The 20,240-nt window shown below is 40.9% G+C and overlaps 1 protein-coding gene and 1 long non-coding RNA gene across 2 annotated transcripts; one reads left to right on the forward strand and one right to left on the reverse strand.

Annotated features, from left to right (window-relative positions):
• Positions 1-6,421: 6,421 nt before the first annotated feature.
• On the forward strand, positions 6,422-19,989 carry gabrp (gamma-aminobutyric acid type A receptor subunit pi). Its single transcript, XM_077531752.1, has 10 exons — positions 6,422-6,658; positions 9,013-9,079; positions 9,155-9,267; positions 9,333-9,400; positions 9,497-9,714; positions 13,347-13,429; positions 13,626-13,763; positions 13,838-13,990; positions 18,998-19,191; positions 19,274-19,989. Exons 2-10 carry the CDS (start codon positions 9,027-9,029, stop codon positions 19,607-19,609), a joined length of 1,356 nt encoding a protein of 451 aa, XP_077387878.1. The 5' UTR covers positions 6,422-6,658; positions 9,013-9,026; the 3' UTR covers positions 19,610-19,989.
• On the reverse strand, positions 16,119-17,935 carry LOC144025564 (uncharacterized). The gene is made up of 3 exons (XR_013284915.1): positions 17,645-17,935; positions 16,974-17,206; positions 16,119-16,690 (listed from the first exon to the last, which is right to left on the reverse strand). It is a non-coding gene; the product is annotated as an uncharacterized LOC144025564 (long non-coding RNA).
• Positions 19,990-20,240: the final 251 nt, after the last annotated feature.

Consider the following 20,240-nt stretch of genomic DNA (forward strand, 5'->3'; position numbering starts at 1 on the left):
AGTCATTTAAATCTTCAACTTCCCACTGGGCTTTTCATCAATGCCGAGTACATTAACTGGTGCATACAAATTGCTGTTCTGGTCAACGTGGAAAAGCAGGAACAATATGTAAATGTACACGCGTGGGTGGACGAGTCTCGCCGTCTAGTCCGGAATTTGCTGCAGGATAAATCCCTCGACAGTTATCACAAGTCCAGCACATCTCTTTTGACTGGTCGCCCCTCACGCGGACACATTCAACAAAAAGGGCCAGATTGCTCCCGGTGGACAGTCCACAACAAATCTGCTTCACCTTTGGATTAACATTAAGTCCGCACGAGAGAGAGAAAGTTACATTGTAATTCTGATGAAGCATATTTAATTAGCATTTAACATCTCTAAAGAAACCATATGCTGGTTTGTAGGGGTGTTAAAAAAAAAAATCGATTCGGCAATATATCGCGATACTACATCGTGCAATTCTCGAATCGATTCAATAGGCTGCTGAATCGATTTTTAAACTTTCATTTTTGATGGAAATATATTCAACAAAACGTCTTACTTCGGGTTAGGGTTCACACCTTAAGCATGGAAGAATGTTATACGAACGGAACATTAAGGCTTAATATTTTATTTTAATGCTTTTCAAACATGAAACCGATTACAATAAGACTGAAGTGTCAGATAAATAAATAATACATTTTTTTTTTCTTCTTCTTTTTTTTTTCTTTTTTTTTAATTTTTTTAATTTTTTTTATTTTATTTTATTTTTTTTTAAAATAAATAATACATTTTCATACAAATCTTACACTACAAGTTTACTGATTAGTATTTTCTAAATTTGAATGAAAAAAAAATCGCAACAATCAACGTATAAATTCGTATCGGGATTAAATCGGTATCGAATCGAATCGTGACCTGTGAATCGTGATACGAATCGAATCGTCAGGTACGAGGCAATTCACACCCCTGCTGGTTTGCATCATTTATTCAGGCCCGGGTTCAATGTGTTAAAATTGTTCAACATAAATCTCCATTTCTAAATATAAAAATAGGTATTCCACAGGGCTCAATCCTTTGCTGTTCAGTTTCTTTACAAAATACTTTTAATACATATTTTACATGTATTGCTACATTTATCCTCTTTGACAAATGACTGATAGAACTCTTTAATAAAACAGAAATGTCATTTATGGTAGCCGTGGCCATTATTTTCCCGGCAAATAGTCGGAGCCCATGCGAGGGTGACATGGCAACATATTCCCCGTTCTCGTCGCTTGCACCCTATGGAATGAATGAGATGCTCTGGACAATAACCACTCCTGACACTCGGCTCATCTGAATTTCAAGCAGAGAGGCAAAAGGGGCACGACTTTTTCCTGGCTAGAGGCGGGTAGAGAAGAGATTTGTGAAACTCCAGGTCAGAAAACTGATTTCATAAAAATGTGAGAGTTTAAAAGTGAGACGGAAAACGCCGATGGAGGTCAAAGAGGATGCATGGATAATAAACGTGCGCCATTGACTCGTGTTAGGTGCCGTGGCTATGGCCGATGAGATGACCTGACACTGTGCGGGATCCCGCGGGAGCCACCGGGCCAGTTGATGGATTCACACTTCGGCAGCTTGATAAAAGCAGACTGGAGCAGTGAGAGTCTGGGGTGAACACTTTGATTAGATGCGATTAGATGCTGAAAACTCCTCCATCAGATGTGAGTTGAATGTGAACCTGTGGACCATTAACATGTGGGTGTGGGTGAACAACCCATTTCTTTAACCATGCTGTGTTTTTTAATGAGGCAATAAATGAGCACATTTCAACAACGGACTATTATGACGTTTGTCAGCGTTCAGCGGGTGGAGCTTATTAACATTCTGATTAACTCCAGCTCACAGTTAGTAAGATACCGTTTCAGGTTTTAAAAATGCTCTGATTTAGTAGATTGCAAAGTAACAAATGGAGAGCAAAGTATCCTCATTATAAGCAGATGCAACTATAGTGGAAAGAGGAACAGAAGTTAAAGCAAGATAAGTGCTTTTTGGCAACAAAATGGAAAAGGGAAAGCAGTGAGCACAAACTGTTCCAGGTAACTCTGTCACTCCAGTCGTTTTTTTTTTTTTTTATCTTTCTACTTCCACGCCGCATCACCTGCTGCTGCTGACTGGTCCCAACAACCAGCCCCGTTGTGGAAAACGCGCCTATAGAATTTCATCATGTACCACTGCTCATGGAACGATCCCAACACACAATACCGACGGAATTACTGATGGGGTGTCACATCCAATTGCCGCTGAACTTTTGAATCCCGAGTGGTTGGCTCCACGTCAAAGAATTGCAATCCCCACATCTAAACTCGGGGAAGGGACAAATAGAATTTCGGTTATCAAAAGTAAACTTTTGCCATTTACTTTGAATTGGAGACATTTAAGTACAACGGGAGGCTTCCCTGACCTTGGCTCTTCTAGTAACAGGAGCTCTCGGCTGTCATTACGTGAACACGCACACACACACAAGGTCACACGTTGCAAGTAGGCCGGTAGAGAACTTTTAAGTTCTAGAGGTCAGCTGATGAAGGGTTAAAACGTTAACATATGCTGCATGTAAATGAACAGTAATTCAGAGAGCCAGACGCAGTGACAAGGCAGCTGTGCAAACAGTAAATCAGTAAGTGTATCGGAACGTTTGGACTATAAACCACAACCTTTTCAGCTCCCTGCAGCTTAAACAACCTTCGTTTTTGTTGTGTGGCACTAGGAGTAATTTTGCTACTGTTTTTTGTTTTTTTTGTGCCGTTTCTATTCTCATTTGCAATACTTGATTATTTTTATTTTCTCTCTATTCTCCCTTGCCTTCATGCTTACTTACACTGGGAAACGTCATAGAGAAGCTAAGGGAAGTCAGCAGTAACTTTATACAACAAAACAACAGCACAATTAACACGCTTATATCAAGGGAGCTATTGTGTTTTTTTTTTAATTACAAGATAACATTTAATTATTGATAGTCTCGTTTGAGACTTTGGGTTTGTTGTTTTACATCAATAAGCAATTCTACCTGTGTCACACTACTGCCACTGACAGGTTTATTTGGCAGGTAATTTAGTAATTAGTGTTTTCTATGTTGACACAAGTTGGGGTCTTGTTCACGAGTGAGGGTAGGATGGAGCGCGAGATCGACAGGCGGATCGGTGCAGCGTCTGCAGTGATGCAGACTCTGTATCGGTCCGTCGTCTTGAAGAAAGAGCTGAGCCAAAAGGCGGAGCTCTCGATTTACCGGTCGATCTACGTTCCGACCCTCGCCTATGGTCATGACTCGCTGTGGGTCGTGACCGAAAGAACGAGATCCCGGATACAAGCGTCCGAAATGAGTTTCCTCCTCCCTTAGAGATAGGGTGAGAAGCTCGGTCATCCGGGAGGGACTCGGAGTCGAGCCGCTGCTCCTCCGCGTTGAGAGGAGCCAGCTGAGGTGGCTCGGGCGTCTGGTTCGGATGCCTCCTGGACGTCTCCCTGGGGAGGTGTTCCGGGAATGTCCCACCGGCGGGAGGCCCCGGGGACGACCCAGGACACGCTGGAGAGACTTATGTCTCTCGGCTGGCTTGGGAACGCCTCGGGATCCCGCCGGTGGAGCTGGTTGAAGTGGCTGGGGAGAGGGAAGTCTGGGTTTCCCTCCTAAAGCTGCTGCCCCCGCGACCCGACCTCGGATAAGCGGAAGAAGATGGATGGATATGTTGACACATATATAAAATATACTGTACTGTTTCCCCAATCCTGGTCCTCGAGGGTGATTGGGGAAACCTACTATACAGTTTGTGATCATGCCCTTGTCAGAAAACATGACCCGGAAGGTGAAAGCTGTTGAAGAGGCAACATGTGTCTGCGCGTGTGCGCAGTACCCCGTGTTCGCAACCTTCGCCAGGAACTCTCAAGGTTTCCCTGCTTAGTGTTGTGGTTTGAGAGACTGCTGCTGTTTCAAAGCCACTGAGGAGGATAGCTGCTGAACCCATCTGCAAATCCCCGTCCGCTCGTTCCAAGGCAAACACTCACATAAACATTCCCCAGCACTCATTAATTTTTAATCTGTCTTTTACATTTCCATTTTCTTTTCACTCGCTGGCTTCTATTTAATTTTAGTGGACAATTAGAGGACACTGAACCATTTTTTTTTTTTTTTTTAAAGTGAAGACTATTTTATTTTTCAATGTAATATATTTTATTTATATTTTCGTTGATTGTTAAATTTTAATGTACAAAATATATGGGTACTGACTACTAATATTCTATTTAACCTGCATTCCAGTTCTTAAATAACTAGCCAAAAATACATTTGTAAACTGTAATCAGGACATTATGTGCAACACAACATTATGTGAAATATGGCGACCTTATTCATCCTGAAGACACACAAAAGGAGAAAAATGGAGGGAGCAGAAAAGCTTCAAAATGGGATGGTTGAATGGAAAAAAAGACCAAAGTATCCACTATCCTTTGATGGACTCTGTGGATTGTTGGACTGATGGCAGGGCCACTACTTCTTCTATTCTCATTCATATTTTATTATTATGCCTCCAAAAGGTTTGTAATCTCACAAAAATTTCAACTCCCGCAGTTAAGATCCTAGGTTGTAGCACTTCAAATTGATTTTTTCAGGTGAAAACGGTTGCGCTGCAGAATGAGCACCAGTAATTAGGGTGGGGCTGTATTTCATATCAAAAAGATAAAATTACGATACTTTAGGAATATACAACCACAAAATGAGGAAAGTAGGTCGGAAAGAGGAAGTCACAAATCATATGAAGATGAGGAAGATATAAGCTAACAAGTGATATACGGGGGGCTATGAAACACGCCCGCAAAGATGCCAAATTGAGAAAATAAAATCAATTGAAATATATTCGCAGGCACACACACAGTGACTCATCGACCTGTCCGACATCTCTGTTCAGATCATAATCACTCATTGGGTGCAACTTGTAACACAAACATTTACAGCCCCTCCTGCAGGTGGTTCGCAAATATATTCATTTCTCACTTGTTCAACGCATTCTCACAGGGTACGTAAATCACATTAATTTGTTCCCATTACGAAGCGATTTTTTTTTAACTGTATTAGCGAAAGTACCTAGACTTTGTACAAAGTAAAACTGGAGCATATTGAGAGGTGAAGCTAAGTTTGAGTCAAGTCAAATCAAGTTTATTTCTATAGCCCTTAAATCCACAAGAGTCTCAAACGGCTTCACATGCCCACAGTTGACAAATATCAACAACATCCCCTGATCAAACAAAAAAAGGGAAAAACTCAAATAACCCATCAGGGGAAAAAAATGAGAAAACTTGAGAAGGGACCACAGATGTGGTAATCCCCCTTCCAGGATGACCAGGCTGCAACGGATGCCGAATGGGCAACATTTGACATAGTTTGTGATACGAAACAAACAGTAACTAGAATAGTGCAAACGTCCATTTAGGACGACGTCGTCAGGGAAGTGGGTCATCATCCAAATCCAGCCCGGTCGGTCGGGGCAGCGACCTCCATGGTGGCAACTTCAAGGTGATGGTCCGCCCCCGATCTCATCCCGGCCAACCAGTGCAGAACCCGTTGTTAGATTAGGGCTCTTGATGACTAGATAGGTGACTTGAGCTAGGCCGTTATGTCGCTGTTATTTGTCCTTGCTTGGCGCCTTTTCTATCTGTCTGCATTTTGACATACGTATCCAGTAAAAACCAGTTAAAGCCATCAGGCCACACATTCTCACATGGGGAGGCTGAGCCGTTCGCCCATGTGGGCGGGCGGCCTAGACAGTATAAGTGCGGGGACGATTTTGAATAGAGCAGCATGCTAATGGAAGAGGTCTTCGCAGCCGTGTACTTCTATCTTTCTGGCATCCAGTAATCAGTTCAACTGAGAAAATGCAGCCGTCTGGTTATTACTGTTCGTATAAAATCGTGAGCATTAAGATACAAGAACCAGTGGAAGTTCCCACCCAGAACTTTACACCATAAAGCAGCATCCAAATCGGTCAAGAACTCCCTTTTCCAAGCCGTGGCGAAGGGTCTGGGATGCTTCATAGGGCATTTTTGCAACATCACATCACGTAAGAACCTAATGCTACAAACACCTTTATCAAACGCTAAAAGCAAAACGATCACATGATGACACTGATGCAAGGGAGCAGATTTCGAGTTGAGATGCGCTTGAGGGGATGAGATCAGAAGTCCGCGAGGAGGTGGTTGACATGAAGTAGAGTGTGTGAGGATGAGAGTGAGAGAGAGAAGAATCGACCTGCGAGAGGTTAGTCAAAAGACGCACATTTGTACTTGGGCTTCATGCACATTTGAGAGTGGAGGTGAGTGAGGCATGTGGGGAAAAAGGATGCGGAGCAAAAGAGGGAGGGGGGATGGAGGAAGGAGGGGGCTCGACAACAGCTCTGCTGGGAGATGACGGCAGCTGTGCGGAGATGCAGGGAGATGCTCGGACAGTCAAACAGGCAACGTTACCAACACAACGGGACCAAATGAGCGCTTCATTGGTGGATTGACACTTGGATGCAACCGTAAGTAAGAGATTCAAAAGACCTGGCCAGAGTAGAGCCAAAAACTGGAAGAGGAAACAAAAGAACGGCGGGCAAAAGAAGAACAGGTGGACAAAGAAATCCAGAAGATCATTGGTGCCGCACAGAAACAGGTAAGAAAAAAAAAAAGAGAACAAACAAACACCAACATAACTAAACTCTCATGTAAAAATAATGGAAATGCATGTACAAGTGCCATAAGGACTGTTTTATGCATTTGAGTTAGTAAAACCATCTCAAGAATTAAGGGAAGCAGCATAAAGAAAGGACACTACAAGATGAATGAAAACAGTAACAAACAAAAGAAATGCGGATATGAATTTATCACAGCTGACGGCAGCGAAACAAATTACACCCGATATGTCTTAACTCTCATAACAGCCATTAACAAGGGAAATCATTGTTGCCATAAACATCATTTAGAATTGCACCACTGCGTGAATAATACATGGACGGAACAGCTTTGCCTTCAGTCCCATATCAGCGCAATATTAGACCATGAATTTGGAAATTGCTGGAAGCAAGAGACAGTTGGATTTTGCAGACGTTATTAAGAGAGAGAGCGAAGTCTGTTAGTGACAGGGGGATTAATTTAGGGGACATGGGTACGAGGTAATAACTCACAACACAATGTTGCATCCTTGATGAGTTAGCGAAAGAATTAGTGAGTGATCGGGCTCGCTTTCTGAATTAACCATGAGGCAACAGCCCCATAAATCAGCAGGTGACATTTTTCCCTGTCACCTCTAACTTGGTCACAGGAAAACGAAACAACCATTAAAATGTTCATTCCTCTTCACTCACTTTAATTAGACATACAGAATGAGTTATGGAGCAGGAGGATGCAGACCAGTTAAAGTTCCCCGCATGTTACAAGAACAGAGCAAAAGTGCAGTTTTGTCACAGCAATTGACGAAATTGTCTGATGCACAGCGTCGCTTTCAAAAATCCAATACACATGTCACATTTTGTTGAAACGTCTGCAATCTGAGAGGTCCAACGCAATCCATTCGGAGTGCAACTATCACTGAGGGTTGCGACTTTTTATATGACATGCACGTTCACAAATTCAGACTTATCTCAAAAAACACCCTTTTTTTTTTTTTTGCTGTCTGCTATTGTGTGAATGCAAAATCGCTCCCCCATACTTGCATTTCAGCTCATTCATGGTCAAAACAGCTTGCGTGACGCATTTGTAAACCAACCCAAAAAAGGAAATCTTTAGATACTAAGATGCATTTGCGGAATGGAATTTGAATCTTCGGAAAATATTTCAAACTTCATTTAATTGGGACACACAACACAAAATATATTTTGGCATGAAAAACTGGAAAAATATTTCTTGAACCAAATCCTTTTCAACCAATATTCAATTGAATACATTACAAAGACAAGATATTTCATTTGATGCCTACATGCTCCAAAAAAAAAAAAAGTAGTTGTAACCAGCATCGAGTTTCTACTGGTTTGAGGCTATGTGATGTTATATGATGTCAAGAGCTATGTGATGTCCAGAATCTTTATTCCTTTTACCTGGTCAACAGCCAATCAGATAATTCCATGTCAGTCCTGTTACCCACATTTCTATCCACAACCAATCAGATCGATTCCTTGTCTATATAAGCCTTCCGAGAAGTGTGTTTTCTTTGTTGGATTATTACTTCTGTTACGTCTGAAGTCTCTCTGTGCAACTCTCTTTCTTTCTCGTCTAGTCAAGTTTGTTCTCATGCCTCTCGATGTGAATAAATAGTTAAAATCGTATTTGTGTCTGCGCTTTGGGATCCAACCTTCAGGCACATGACAAGACTGGCCTGCCAGCAGTCCAGACCCGTCTCCCATTGAAAATGATTGATTGATTGATTGATTGATTGATTTTATTTGGTGATAACACACAACACATACTTCCAATCACTCAGTCAGGCATCACCGAGGATAAAAACACAACAAAGCCAGTAGGCTTATTTCCATTGTGGTCCTCAACACATAAAACATAAACAAAAAACAAGACACATAAAAGACAACATAATTTCATCAACAAAGGTTAATAAGACAAAAATTTCAAAAGTCAAACATTCAAATTTCAAAACATTACTTTACGTAGCATTGAATAGTTAAGAGTTACTTTGCAACCATAATTTAAGAGCCGTTTTAAAAACATGTAAAGATGCACTCATTTTAAATTCTTTTGGCAGTTGGTTCCATTGTACTGCTGCACTGTTTTTACCCATTAGGGTTTTAAATTTGAATGGGACAAAATCTGTTGAACTACCTCGTGTAGAATACTGATGTGTTTGGCAAACGAGGGAAAAATAATTTAGCATGGATGGCATGTTATAAAGTGATAAATTGTATGTTGTACATTGAAAAGAAAGGGAAATGATCTCCACCTATAAAGCTTCATAGTGTCAGAAGTTCTACACAATGATTTATTTCCAATGAGCATTTCTTCACATTTGTCTTTGCTCAGCTGCCGATCCAAAAATGTTTGTCCAGCTGCCTACACCGCTGATCACGTGCTTGACCTTCGCACTCGGGTGAGACACTCCAGCTGAGCTGCACGACTTGTGCCACGGATGGTGCGGTCATTGATTTGTGTCTGTGGTCCCCAGCGCTTGCATGTTCCCTGGCCATCACTGGGGGGAATGGAACGACTCCCAGCTCCTGCCCACCATTCAGAAACTGATGAAAGGATACAACCGCTACTTGCGGCCCAATTTCAATGGTAGAAGCAATTTCGATCCGTTAGTATTGTCCTCGCATTCAAAGCTTCTTGCGTCTGTCCGACAGAGGGTCCTGTGGAAATCGGGATGAGTCTTGACATCGCAAGCATCGATGCCATCTCTGAAATCAATATGGTACAATATCCCTGCTATTATTTTAGAGTGGGACAATATGTCTCTGTGTGAATGAGGCAAAAAATAAACGGTTGCTTATTTAATAACTCTTTCCAGGACTACACTGCGACTATCTTCTTGCGCCAGCGGTGGCGTGATTCCAGACTGGTGTTCCCAGGGAACGAGAGCGTCAGCGTGGACGGACGCCTGGTGTCGCTTCTTTGGATCCCCGACACTTTTATTCCCGACTCAAAGCGCTCCTTCCTGCACGACGTGACGGTGGAAAACCGCCTCATACGCATCTTCAGCAACGGCACCGTTCTCTACGCCCTTCGGTACATTCGCCCGTTTTTGCTGCACGTCAACGACATAATCACAAATACTGTACAATGTTGAGGAAGGAATATGATGAGGGACCTGGTGAGCATGATAACGATCTTAATCATTTGAATCAGGTGTGTTGGAGGAGGAGGGGTGTCCAAACTTTTTCCTCTGAGGGCCACATACAGAAAAATAGAAAGCTGCAAGTGCCACTTTAATTTTTTTCAAAGTTATTTATTAACACATTCATTGCCAGACCAGCAAAAAAAAAAAAAAAATGCATCATTTGACGTCTTTTTCCGTCAATGGCAGTGAATGAGTTAAACATGGTAAAAATCAATGAAGCAATTATAAATTGTTTATATAATGTGCAGTTACTTATTAAAAACTGCTAACAGTCACAAGGCAAATAGTGACCCCTGTGTGCCACTATAATAGATACGCCTCTCCACTGAGCAGCAGCTGAATGCCAACTTGACATTCTGAACCACAACAAGAACAATCGGTCGTCAACTGACCACACTTAAGAACCATTAAATTAACGTGATGGTTTCACAAATTGGACCTTGACACCAAGCAACAAGTGGATGAAACTATTTTTATTTCTGAAACTGAATTATTAGCTGCAAATTTGTGTCTTTGCGTAGCTAGATATGTTTAATCCACCCTCTTTTTTTTTTTTAAACAGCATTGAAAAATTATTTTTAGTATTTGCCGCAGGCCGCCAAAAAATGTATGGCGGGCCCGCAAATGGCCCCCGGGCCGTAGTTTGGACACCCTGATCTAAAACATGCAGAATAGGGGCGCTTGAAGATTGGAGTTGGTGACCCCTGCTCTAGTGGCAGACAAACAAAGTTGACAACACTACTTCGAAGCCTGAAGGGCCCGTCAGTCATGGGCCCTTAGACTAATTAACTAACCCCCAAAGACGCCAAATTACCATGCTAGTAACATTTTAGCAACAGTTTCCATCCCGAAGTCAAGTGTGTATTGCAATAACAACTGCAGCGTATCCTAACCAAAGATTGTTACTTTTCTTTATATCATTTAGTTAAGACCATTAAGACAGCCATATCCTGTGCAAACATAGATATTTCTCGCCCCTCCAACATTGGCATTCAGCCACTACTGGCCACAGCTGACATACCCCGAAGGCTTTTCGTCAAGGGACATGTTTACTTCAGACGACAGCGTGCCAAAAACACTTGTTTTTCAGGCCTCGTCTTTGTTTGTTCACAATCGTCTCTATCTCACATTTTGTTGACTTCTGTTTTTTTTCCATTTGTGACTCATGGCTTTGTAATATGATGATCTGCATTAGCATCGTAATCATTCCCACAAAAGCTGGAATAACTGTCAGAATAGTTTTTGTTATTAATTTGCTTTTGAAGTCCAGACAGGTTCTTTTTGGTGAAAATTTGAAAAACACAACACAACAATTGTTTGTGCCATTTTTTTCCTCCGATTTCAAGTGTTCTTAATTGAAAGACAAGTGCAGGTCTCAGCAGGGCTTCAATGCATTGACTCACCAATTGTTTGGTCAGGCGATGATGTCAGGAACCGGGTTATGGATGTTGGGTAGTTTGAAGAGGTGATATGTGAACGATACTAATCCTTTGGCTTGAAATATTACAGGATATCAAATGATAGTCAAATAATAATGCTTAAAAAACCTTATCAAGCCGAGAGGCCTGCCGAGCTTGTCTCCCCTCCCACACACACATACACAAAGAGCTAAGGCAGCCATCTTGCTTTTCAGCCTTTTACCCAGCAGGAAGTACACACATCTAAATGCAGTAGCCATACCTGGCCAGTGGGGGCATACTAAACATAAAATTACCACTATGGTCAAACCTTCAAAACAAAGCAGAACTAACGCAAAGTTACAACTTGGATAAGTGCTTATTTAAACTTAACTAATCTTAACCTCTTTACAAATTCATTAACTTATTAATTCCACGTCCCCTTCGCGATAATGACTCCAACAACAATATCAACCCTAAACTATAATGTCCACAACTTTGATTGTTAGCAACACTTCTAAAAAAAAGTGTATGACCATCTTAAGGCCTCCGTTGTGTTATGAATTGACAATTTTCGAGACCAAAGTTAATCTGTTTGTCCTGGCACGTCATTCCAAATCCGTAAAGAAACATTAGGTCTCCTCATGTTGTAGTATAAAGTAGTCAGTCTGTCTGCTGTGCGAACGTTATGTGTCCCCATAGTGACCCGCATGTGCAGAAGAAGATACGTCACTCACAACGCTGTGTTTGCGGAAGTAAATACATATCATAAGTCCGTCTTCGGGGTTCATATTTTGTGAAAATTAGGCGAGCCTCATCTCACGGAGACCTTTCCTTTCTTTCCTCCTGTAACGATGATGTCATGTCATTGCCGCGCGTAATAAATGAGCCGTCTGCGTGGGTATATTACTAATATCACCACATATGTGAACGTTATGCTTCATGTTTCAAGTGGGATTAAATTAAAGTCAAATATAAAGCCACACCTGTTATTCGAAACAACTTTGCCGATTATGTCTCCCGAGACATAGAGGTCGGATATATGCGACCTGGCCGTTCAGACTGCGGTCGCGTTGAAAAATTCCGATATGTATCCGATGTGTGACAGCGACCCTGGTCGGATATGAAAATATCGGAATTGAGCTGATATATAAAAAAAAAAAAAAAATCAGATACAGGTCGCATTTGGGCAAAAAAAAATAAAATAAAAAAATCTGGGTCGCATTTGCCTGCAGTGTGAACGTAGCCTAAGACCCTGGTGCAAGCACAACTAAGTGACGTCTGCCATCTAGTGGTGAATGGAGATATTACAACCTAAAACTATACAGTGAAGCCCTGTTTTTTGTGGTGGATAGGGACCAGGATGACCCGCTAATAGCAAAAACTGCTAATATAGACGGCTAACAAATGAAAAATGAATTAAATGAATCGGAAAAATAAATAAATAAATTCTTTATTTATGTATATATATATATATATATATATATATATAAAAACCCCAAAAATTATTCAAAAATGCCTAATAAACCTCCAATATAAATTATCCACAAAAAACATTTTTTTATTATTATTTGAAAGAAATACAAAAAAAATAAAATCAATAATAACAATAATAATAATAATAATAATAATAATAATAATAATAATAATAATAATAATAATAATAATAATAATAAAAAGATCAATGTGTGCCAAACCTGATTTTGTGGGGGGTCCACTGTTTATAATTTCTCCGCACAAAAAGTAAATAAATCGAGGGGCCACTCAGATTGTGAGCACGGACCATCAGTTGCCCAACCCTGAAGTAGAGAATTCGTTTGACTGCACAATTAGTTTTATTGTTTTGAAAACTGCTCTAGTTAATTACTTAATCATGACGTCCACAAAACTGCGATCGAATTAAAACCAAAGCACAGGGCCTCAGTTTACAATTTATATTCTTTCGCAACTAGTTTACAATTACACACCAAAATAGTCAAAATGGAGGATGGCTAAAATAATGCTGCTTCATTTTTGGACGCTTTTGTTTCGCCTCAATCACCAACACGTGAACCAAAACATCAGCTTGCGGAGTAAAAAAAAAAAAAAACATGCACGCAAATCCGACAATGTTGTCTTGACAGCATCACGGCCACCATCGCCTGCAACATGGACCTGACCAAATACCCCATGGACAGACAGGTGTGCACCCTGCAGCTAGAAAGCTGTGAGTAACTGAAATCCAAATCACTCACATCCGCCATATACTGTTGTAGATGGCCACAATCATCTCCATCTTCCTCAATATCCTCATCATCATTACAATCATCATTGTAGTAAGTATGACAGTAACGACGCAGGCTTGTATTTGTGCTACAGAACTCAATAAAGACAAGTGTTGTGTTGTGTGTGTGTGTAATCAGGGGGCTACAACCTGCAGGATGTTGTGTTTTACTGGACCAGAGGGAATGATTCAGTGCGGGGTCTGGACACACTGCGGCTGGCTCAGTACAGCGTGGAGAGCTACTACACATCTGTGTCACGGGCTGTGTACGAGACCGGTAGGCCTGCTGCGGACGCCAGGGATTCATTATAGCTTTTAGGCGGGTTCATGTGCGTTTGTGTTTGTTCACAGGACAATACCCCAAGCTGGTGCTGCATTTTGCACTGCGCAGAAACGTCTTGTTCTTTATCTTGGAAACATATGTTCCCTCCACTCTCTTGGTGGTTCTCTCCTGGGTCTCATTCTGGATCAGCCAGTCCTCCGTACCAGCCAGGACCTGCATTGGTTAGTAACAGATTCATCATAGTCGCAAACAAAGATGAAAATACAAAAACGGTTATTTATTTATTTTTTTTAGAAGTGGTTCCTAGTCCTTGCTTGTGTGCCTGACAATTTAGGGTTATGTAGCAATTGAATGAATGCGTTTTGGTTCTGAACTTTTATGACACATCATTAATATAGTAGTGCAATATAAAAACATCTACTGTACCATATAACCGTCTGTTTTTTATATTGTTATTTTGATGATTGTATTATCTTTGTTGCTACTAGGGATGTCACAATAAGGGCAATATCGTGATATCGTGATATTAAAACTGCCACAATATCGTCGTCGTCATGTTCACAATATTTAAAAGGAACACATCTGTTAAAAAAAAAAAGTCAGGTTGATTTCCATTTGTGCGGTTCTAGCACCCTCTATTGGCTATTTTAATAGTGCTATAAAATTTTCATTATGGATGTTTTGGCCTTCTATGTTTAAAATCTATGCTAATTGTCAGATGAAGGGGAACCTAATTCGCTTGTGAAGCGATCAATGTGTGCTTATATTAGCAAGTAAGTGGCTCAATATTGTTATTAGAGATTATAGGTGGTTTATATGCATTACTGTTATGTACAAAAGTACAATAATGCGCTTTCTTTTAGTATGAGCTCTTTTTTTTCCAATATTGTGACCTTTTTTAAATATCGCCAACCCCCCACAATATCGTGATAATTATCGTATTGTGACCTTCATATCGTGATAATATCTTATCGTGATGTTTGGATATCGTTACATCCCTAGTTGCTACTCTGTTGTATCCGAGACAGTAACTTATATTATGGCACCCTAATTGTGCAATAGGTCGCTTGCACATCGTAATGCATCATGGGAGTTTTTCCTTCGGGCGCCATCTTGGGTGTCCGCCGGTTCACAAGGTACACTCGGGAGTTACACGGTAGAGCTTATCAACCTGATGTCATTTTCGCAGTATTTTCACGATTTACCGGAAGATCAAAAACAACGATACAGGCAGAAGGTGTCTCTGTGTGGCGGGATTGATCCTAATTACGTCCTGACCAAGGGTGATTTTTTTTTTGATGGAGAAAGCTTGCTGGCCAAATGTGACATCTCTGGACATCTTTCCCTACCTCGTGTTGACAACATGCTCCATAACACGCCAACAAATCCCTGGAGGCTTACAATTATTTCGTAAGCGGGTGGATACAGAGTGTAAACTTTAACATCGCATCAGAAGAAACGGTTGCTGTTGCACGTAAGTAAACCACATGGTGTTGGTAATTCTGCACACAAAAATGTTGATTTGTTCTCAGGCTTCCTGTTATCATTGTGTTTACATGCACAGCTGGGTTTACCTGATGTGGTTTTTCTAACAATTTTATAACAGGCAAATATGGCAGAGCGTATAAGAATAAAAAGTAACTATGCACAGCCTCCCCGTGGCTTAATTAAATTTAATGCTACCCTTTCACTAGTTACATGTTACTTAATCAACTTATTCTAAATGGTTAAGGTTAACCACTCTCAGAGGACGTATTTTTAGTTTCAGTTTCCAGTACAATAAAACGTGTTCATGGTAACTACTGAGCATACTGACAGCTTTTCTTATGATCTCACGGTTAAGGAGGCTGTCACAACACCCAATTTCTGTCTGGTGCCAGATGGCAACAATTCCCATCACTTGTCACGACAACACCAATATTATTACCAGGTATGTATGGCTTTACTTTTTGTAGTTTCTTATTTAATTCTATGTTTCATATTTTCATTACAATGTTTGTCATATTTTCAGATTCAGGCACAGATGAGTTTAACTGGACGGGACTTCTGCGACTTTGTGGTGTGGACAAAGTGTGATTGAGCGAGTCCACCCAGATCGCTCGTTTTGGCCAGCTGGAAAAGCCAGAGTTTTTTTTCCCCAAAATCCCCTCCTTACCTGAACTGCTCGGGAGAGCATTTACTAGATCAGCAGTGGACTTCCAGTGTTCCTGCTCAGCCGCTGTCACCTACCACTTGCTCATGTACTTCAAAGATGCGGAGTAAAGTAGTTTTTTGTGCTGCAGCACATTGTAAAATCAAATTATATCACTTGAAGTGTGCCAAGGCAGTCTAGATTGGCACAGTGGACAGTGGTTTTGTGACAAGTGTGAAACAAGGATTATTGGGAAAACTGTAACAGTACTGGTACTTGTCTTACATTAAACAAATTTAAAAGAGAGCAACTTTTTCCTCTGTACATAGCATAATGAAAGTCATTGCATACCCCATCAACATTACATCATACCGTCATACTCTTAAAATAATGGCCTAATATTTTGACACAAATTATCAACCCTCGTGAGGATAAGCAGTAAGGAATTTTAATGTAAATATCTCAGGATGGTAGGCACCTGTGCTAAAATGAACTACATTAATTAACAGTTCAATTTTATCCCTGAAATTACTACATCTAATCATTCACTTCATTTTTTGTGCTTTTAGAAATAATAGAGATTTATGCCATTACTTTAAGAGGGACCATATTGCACATTGAGTCAAATCCTGTCATTTGTATTATGTATAGCTTTGTAAACAAACCCAACAATAGAATTTGTATAATCGCTGCCTTTATTAGTGCCAAACAGTCGCATGTTGTCCTCCTTCAATGCTCGTCTTCGTTTCCATCATGTCATTGGCAATCAAGTCGGTGTGGCATGAGATCCCTAAAGAAATAATAAATAATAATAAAAAAAAAGATCACAAAAAAATACGGTACCAGTAATAGGTTTAATATAGTACAGTAGTATAGTTTTTTTGTTAGTGTAAAAGAAATGTACACATTTTGTTGCATTTTTTAATGTATGAACATTGCTACAGGCAAATACTTATTTCTATAAACACTTCCAAATGTCTCTAAAATATAAGGTGCGTGTACACACACAAACATAAACACATACATTCACTCATGCATACAATATATCATGTAATGAATTCTGAGTGGCATACCAGAGTCAATGATGTCAGCAGTACTTGAGGGTACAGGTTACTGGAGCCATCTGGCTGCATAACTGCAACAAACTCTCTGCCACTTCGAGTCTTCTTTTCTTTGCTTGTCTCTCCTGTGCACGTTCATATCTTGGCACCGACTGGGCTGAGACATAGATGTTGTAACTTGGGACCCAACTTTAATGTTGGAGCCCAGTCGGGATGATTGGACAGAAAAACGGGCGCAGGGCGACCTGTTAAAATAAACAAATATATAAACAAATAAAATATGGAAAGACTGGTTATTTTGCCGCAGTAGGGTGGCCGTGAATAAGTTCTTTAGCATGATGTGTAGGCTACCGGGGGTCTGTTTACTTGCATCACCCCCGGGGGTCTGTTTTCTTGCATCACCCCTTTCTGTCTCTTTTTTCCAAGTTTACATTTTGCCACCAAAAAACATGTTATCGGCATTAAGAGCCCAAGACTAATCAATCCAATTTCAGCAGTAAACACTTTGCACTGGCACTACTTGGGTGAAAATGTTCGATGTTAGCTTTCGGCTAACGTCCGCTAGCCAGCTTGTACTACCGAACTTGCTTGCTCATGAATCCAAAACATAAGCAACTTGCCCATATATGGGCGGTCGAAACGTTATTAATCCTCATGCATTAAATAAAGGTAAACAAGCTTACCGCTCACAAAGTGATGGCTGCACACACGAGCCCAAAGTAACGACTTCCCTCCGGAGTCAGCACTCCTCTGTCTCCAGGCCCTGGTTCCTAGTTATTTTCGGAATTCGGAAAAAAGACCGACCATTTTCCCCCTTGGCTTTGTTCGAACAGCCAACGATGCAGCAACAATGTACCATTTTAAACGCAGAAAACAAACGTGATAGATACGTGTTAGACCGAATCGCTACGTAAATGGAGGCCACCCAGCATGGCGACTACGAGAAATCCGAGGCGGAAGTGACGACACGTGCAAGCGACCTATACCAATAAACTCGCTTAATACAACTAGGCCTACTAATAGTGTAACAGTTTAGCACAAATCACTGATGGTTGAAGAGTAGGGTGCTTGGGCGACAACTCTGTCATTATGGTCACGTGACGGGGTGTTAATAAAACCGCGTCTGTGCAGTGTGCATGCATGTGTCGATGCTAGCTTGAGCTGTCACATGTGCACGCCAAGATAGTTTGTGAGTTTTCATCTCACAAGAGTGACATTAGATTCCCATGCAACACCTCGGACGCTACATGTATGAAAAATAAATGGAGATTAATGTAACTACTACATTAAAAGATAAAAGAATTGTGGGCCATCTGTGACCAGGGATGTAAATTGATTTGAATTTTGTGATTCCGATTCCATTGTAATGATACTTTTGTATAAGGCAAAAGACAACTCGGATATAAACGTACGAGTAAATTTAATTCCACAGCTATGTGGCACAATAGGAACGTAGACGTGATATGATCAAGGTCAACCTCATCATGTTGTACAATACCACAAACTAACAAAAATGACGAACGTGCATTTGGTAAACAAGTTACATTGCACGAAGGTGACAACGCTACGCGGGGAAAAAATAGAAACAGACTGTCCCGGAAGGAAGTGACTATCAAAATAAAACAGGAAATAGAGTAAAATCCACACAAGCAAACTCCACAGCGATCATTGAATTATCAGATTTATAACTAAATAGCATATTATTTTAAGAGAAAATATTCCGTAAAAAAATCTAAGAAATAAATAAAAGCGATTTCCCCCCTCCCCCACAATAAATTTTATACAAGTGTCTTATAACAACTGTGAGACATTAGTTGTGCACTAAAAATGCCACTTCTTGTCAAATTCCTTACTGAATGAACTCGAGAATACATTGCAATATAGGTAACAGTAAACTTTATAGGAGAATGAGGAGACAACTATGACTTTAATCTGATTAGCAGAAAAGGTCATAAGAACTGTGAGGGCTGCGATTGGCTGGCAAGCGATCCATCAATCAATGGAGATGGGGTTACATGACTGTGATTTTCTTGCAGGTGTTACGACAGTCCTGACAATGACTACTCTTATGATGGGCGCTCGCACCTCCCTCCCAAATGCCAACTGCTTCATTAAGGCCATCGACGTCTACCTGGGCATTTGCTTTACCTTCATCTTTGGTGCTCTACTGGAGTACGCATGCGCTCACTTCTATACCATGCAACACCAGACCATAGAGGACTTACACAGGGTGGGACAAATGTCCAAACATCAACAAAAATATATTGGTGTGATGTTCCCATACTGAAAGCAGCCATCTTTTTTTTTTTTAGGATCTTGTGAGAGAGTTCAACGAGTCCAGCGGAAACGGCTCCGTCCCCGTCGTCAGCTCCACCCAACCGAAGAATTCCGCGAAAGTGAGCTCCCCCGCCGAGGAACCTGCAGAACAATCGGCCACCAGTGACACGAAGGCCACCTGCAGTGAAGCGAAGGAGGAAAAACCAGGTCAAGGCTGCAGCCTGTCGTCAGTGAAGGACGCTTCAAGGAGGGCAGCGGCCATCTTCATTGTGGAAAATCCACACAACATTGATCGCCACGCCCGCGCCGTTTTCCCCACGGCATTCCTTTTCGTCAATATTCTCTACTGGCTTTATTATCTCTTTTTCTGAGAGCTGCTCGCAAGCTGCTGCTGGGTTCACTTCACCACCCTGCAGCTGCTTTGCCTTCCCGACGGAGACGCCAAGGCCATTCGCTTGGATCTGAAGTCGCAATACATGTTTTTGGTTGAGAAGTGACATGTAAAAATAAGGGGGAAAAAAAAAACCTTTCAACCAGATGATGACGCTACAAATGAATGCCACATCTACATCACATCACATCCTGATTCTATCAAGCCTGTAATTTGTCAATCGCAAATCTAACAAGAATGATTCAACCAGCTACAAACAAACAAACGTCTGTTTCAGGCACATCACACTAAAATGTGTTCCATTTGACTGCCTTTTTTTTTTTTTTTTTTTTAAATACATTGTTTGTACAAGACCATGTTCTGTAATTACTTTCACAGCATGTAACATTAGAATAATAAAACAGTGATGCAGGACAAGCTTGGTGTGCTGTTTTGTTTTGGATAATTGAGGCTATTATAATTTCAGGGCGAGCAAATGCGGAAAATAAATCTCATTTGTGTTAACGTAACAACGATAACAATCCTTAAAACTTGTTTCATACTGCTACATTAAGTGGATTAAGCAGGCGGGAACCTGAACAATGAACAAGTGGAAAAATAAGCTGCATAAA

This window comes from Festucalex cinctus, chromosome 9 (assembly GCF_051991245.1).
Source record: "Festucalex cinctus isolate MCC-2025b chromosome 9, RoL_Fcin_1.0, whole genome shotgun sequence".
Taxonomy (NCBI): domain Eukaryota; kingdom Metazoa; phylum Chordata; class Actinopteri; order Syngnathiformes; family Syngnathidae; genus Festucalex; species Festucalex cinctus.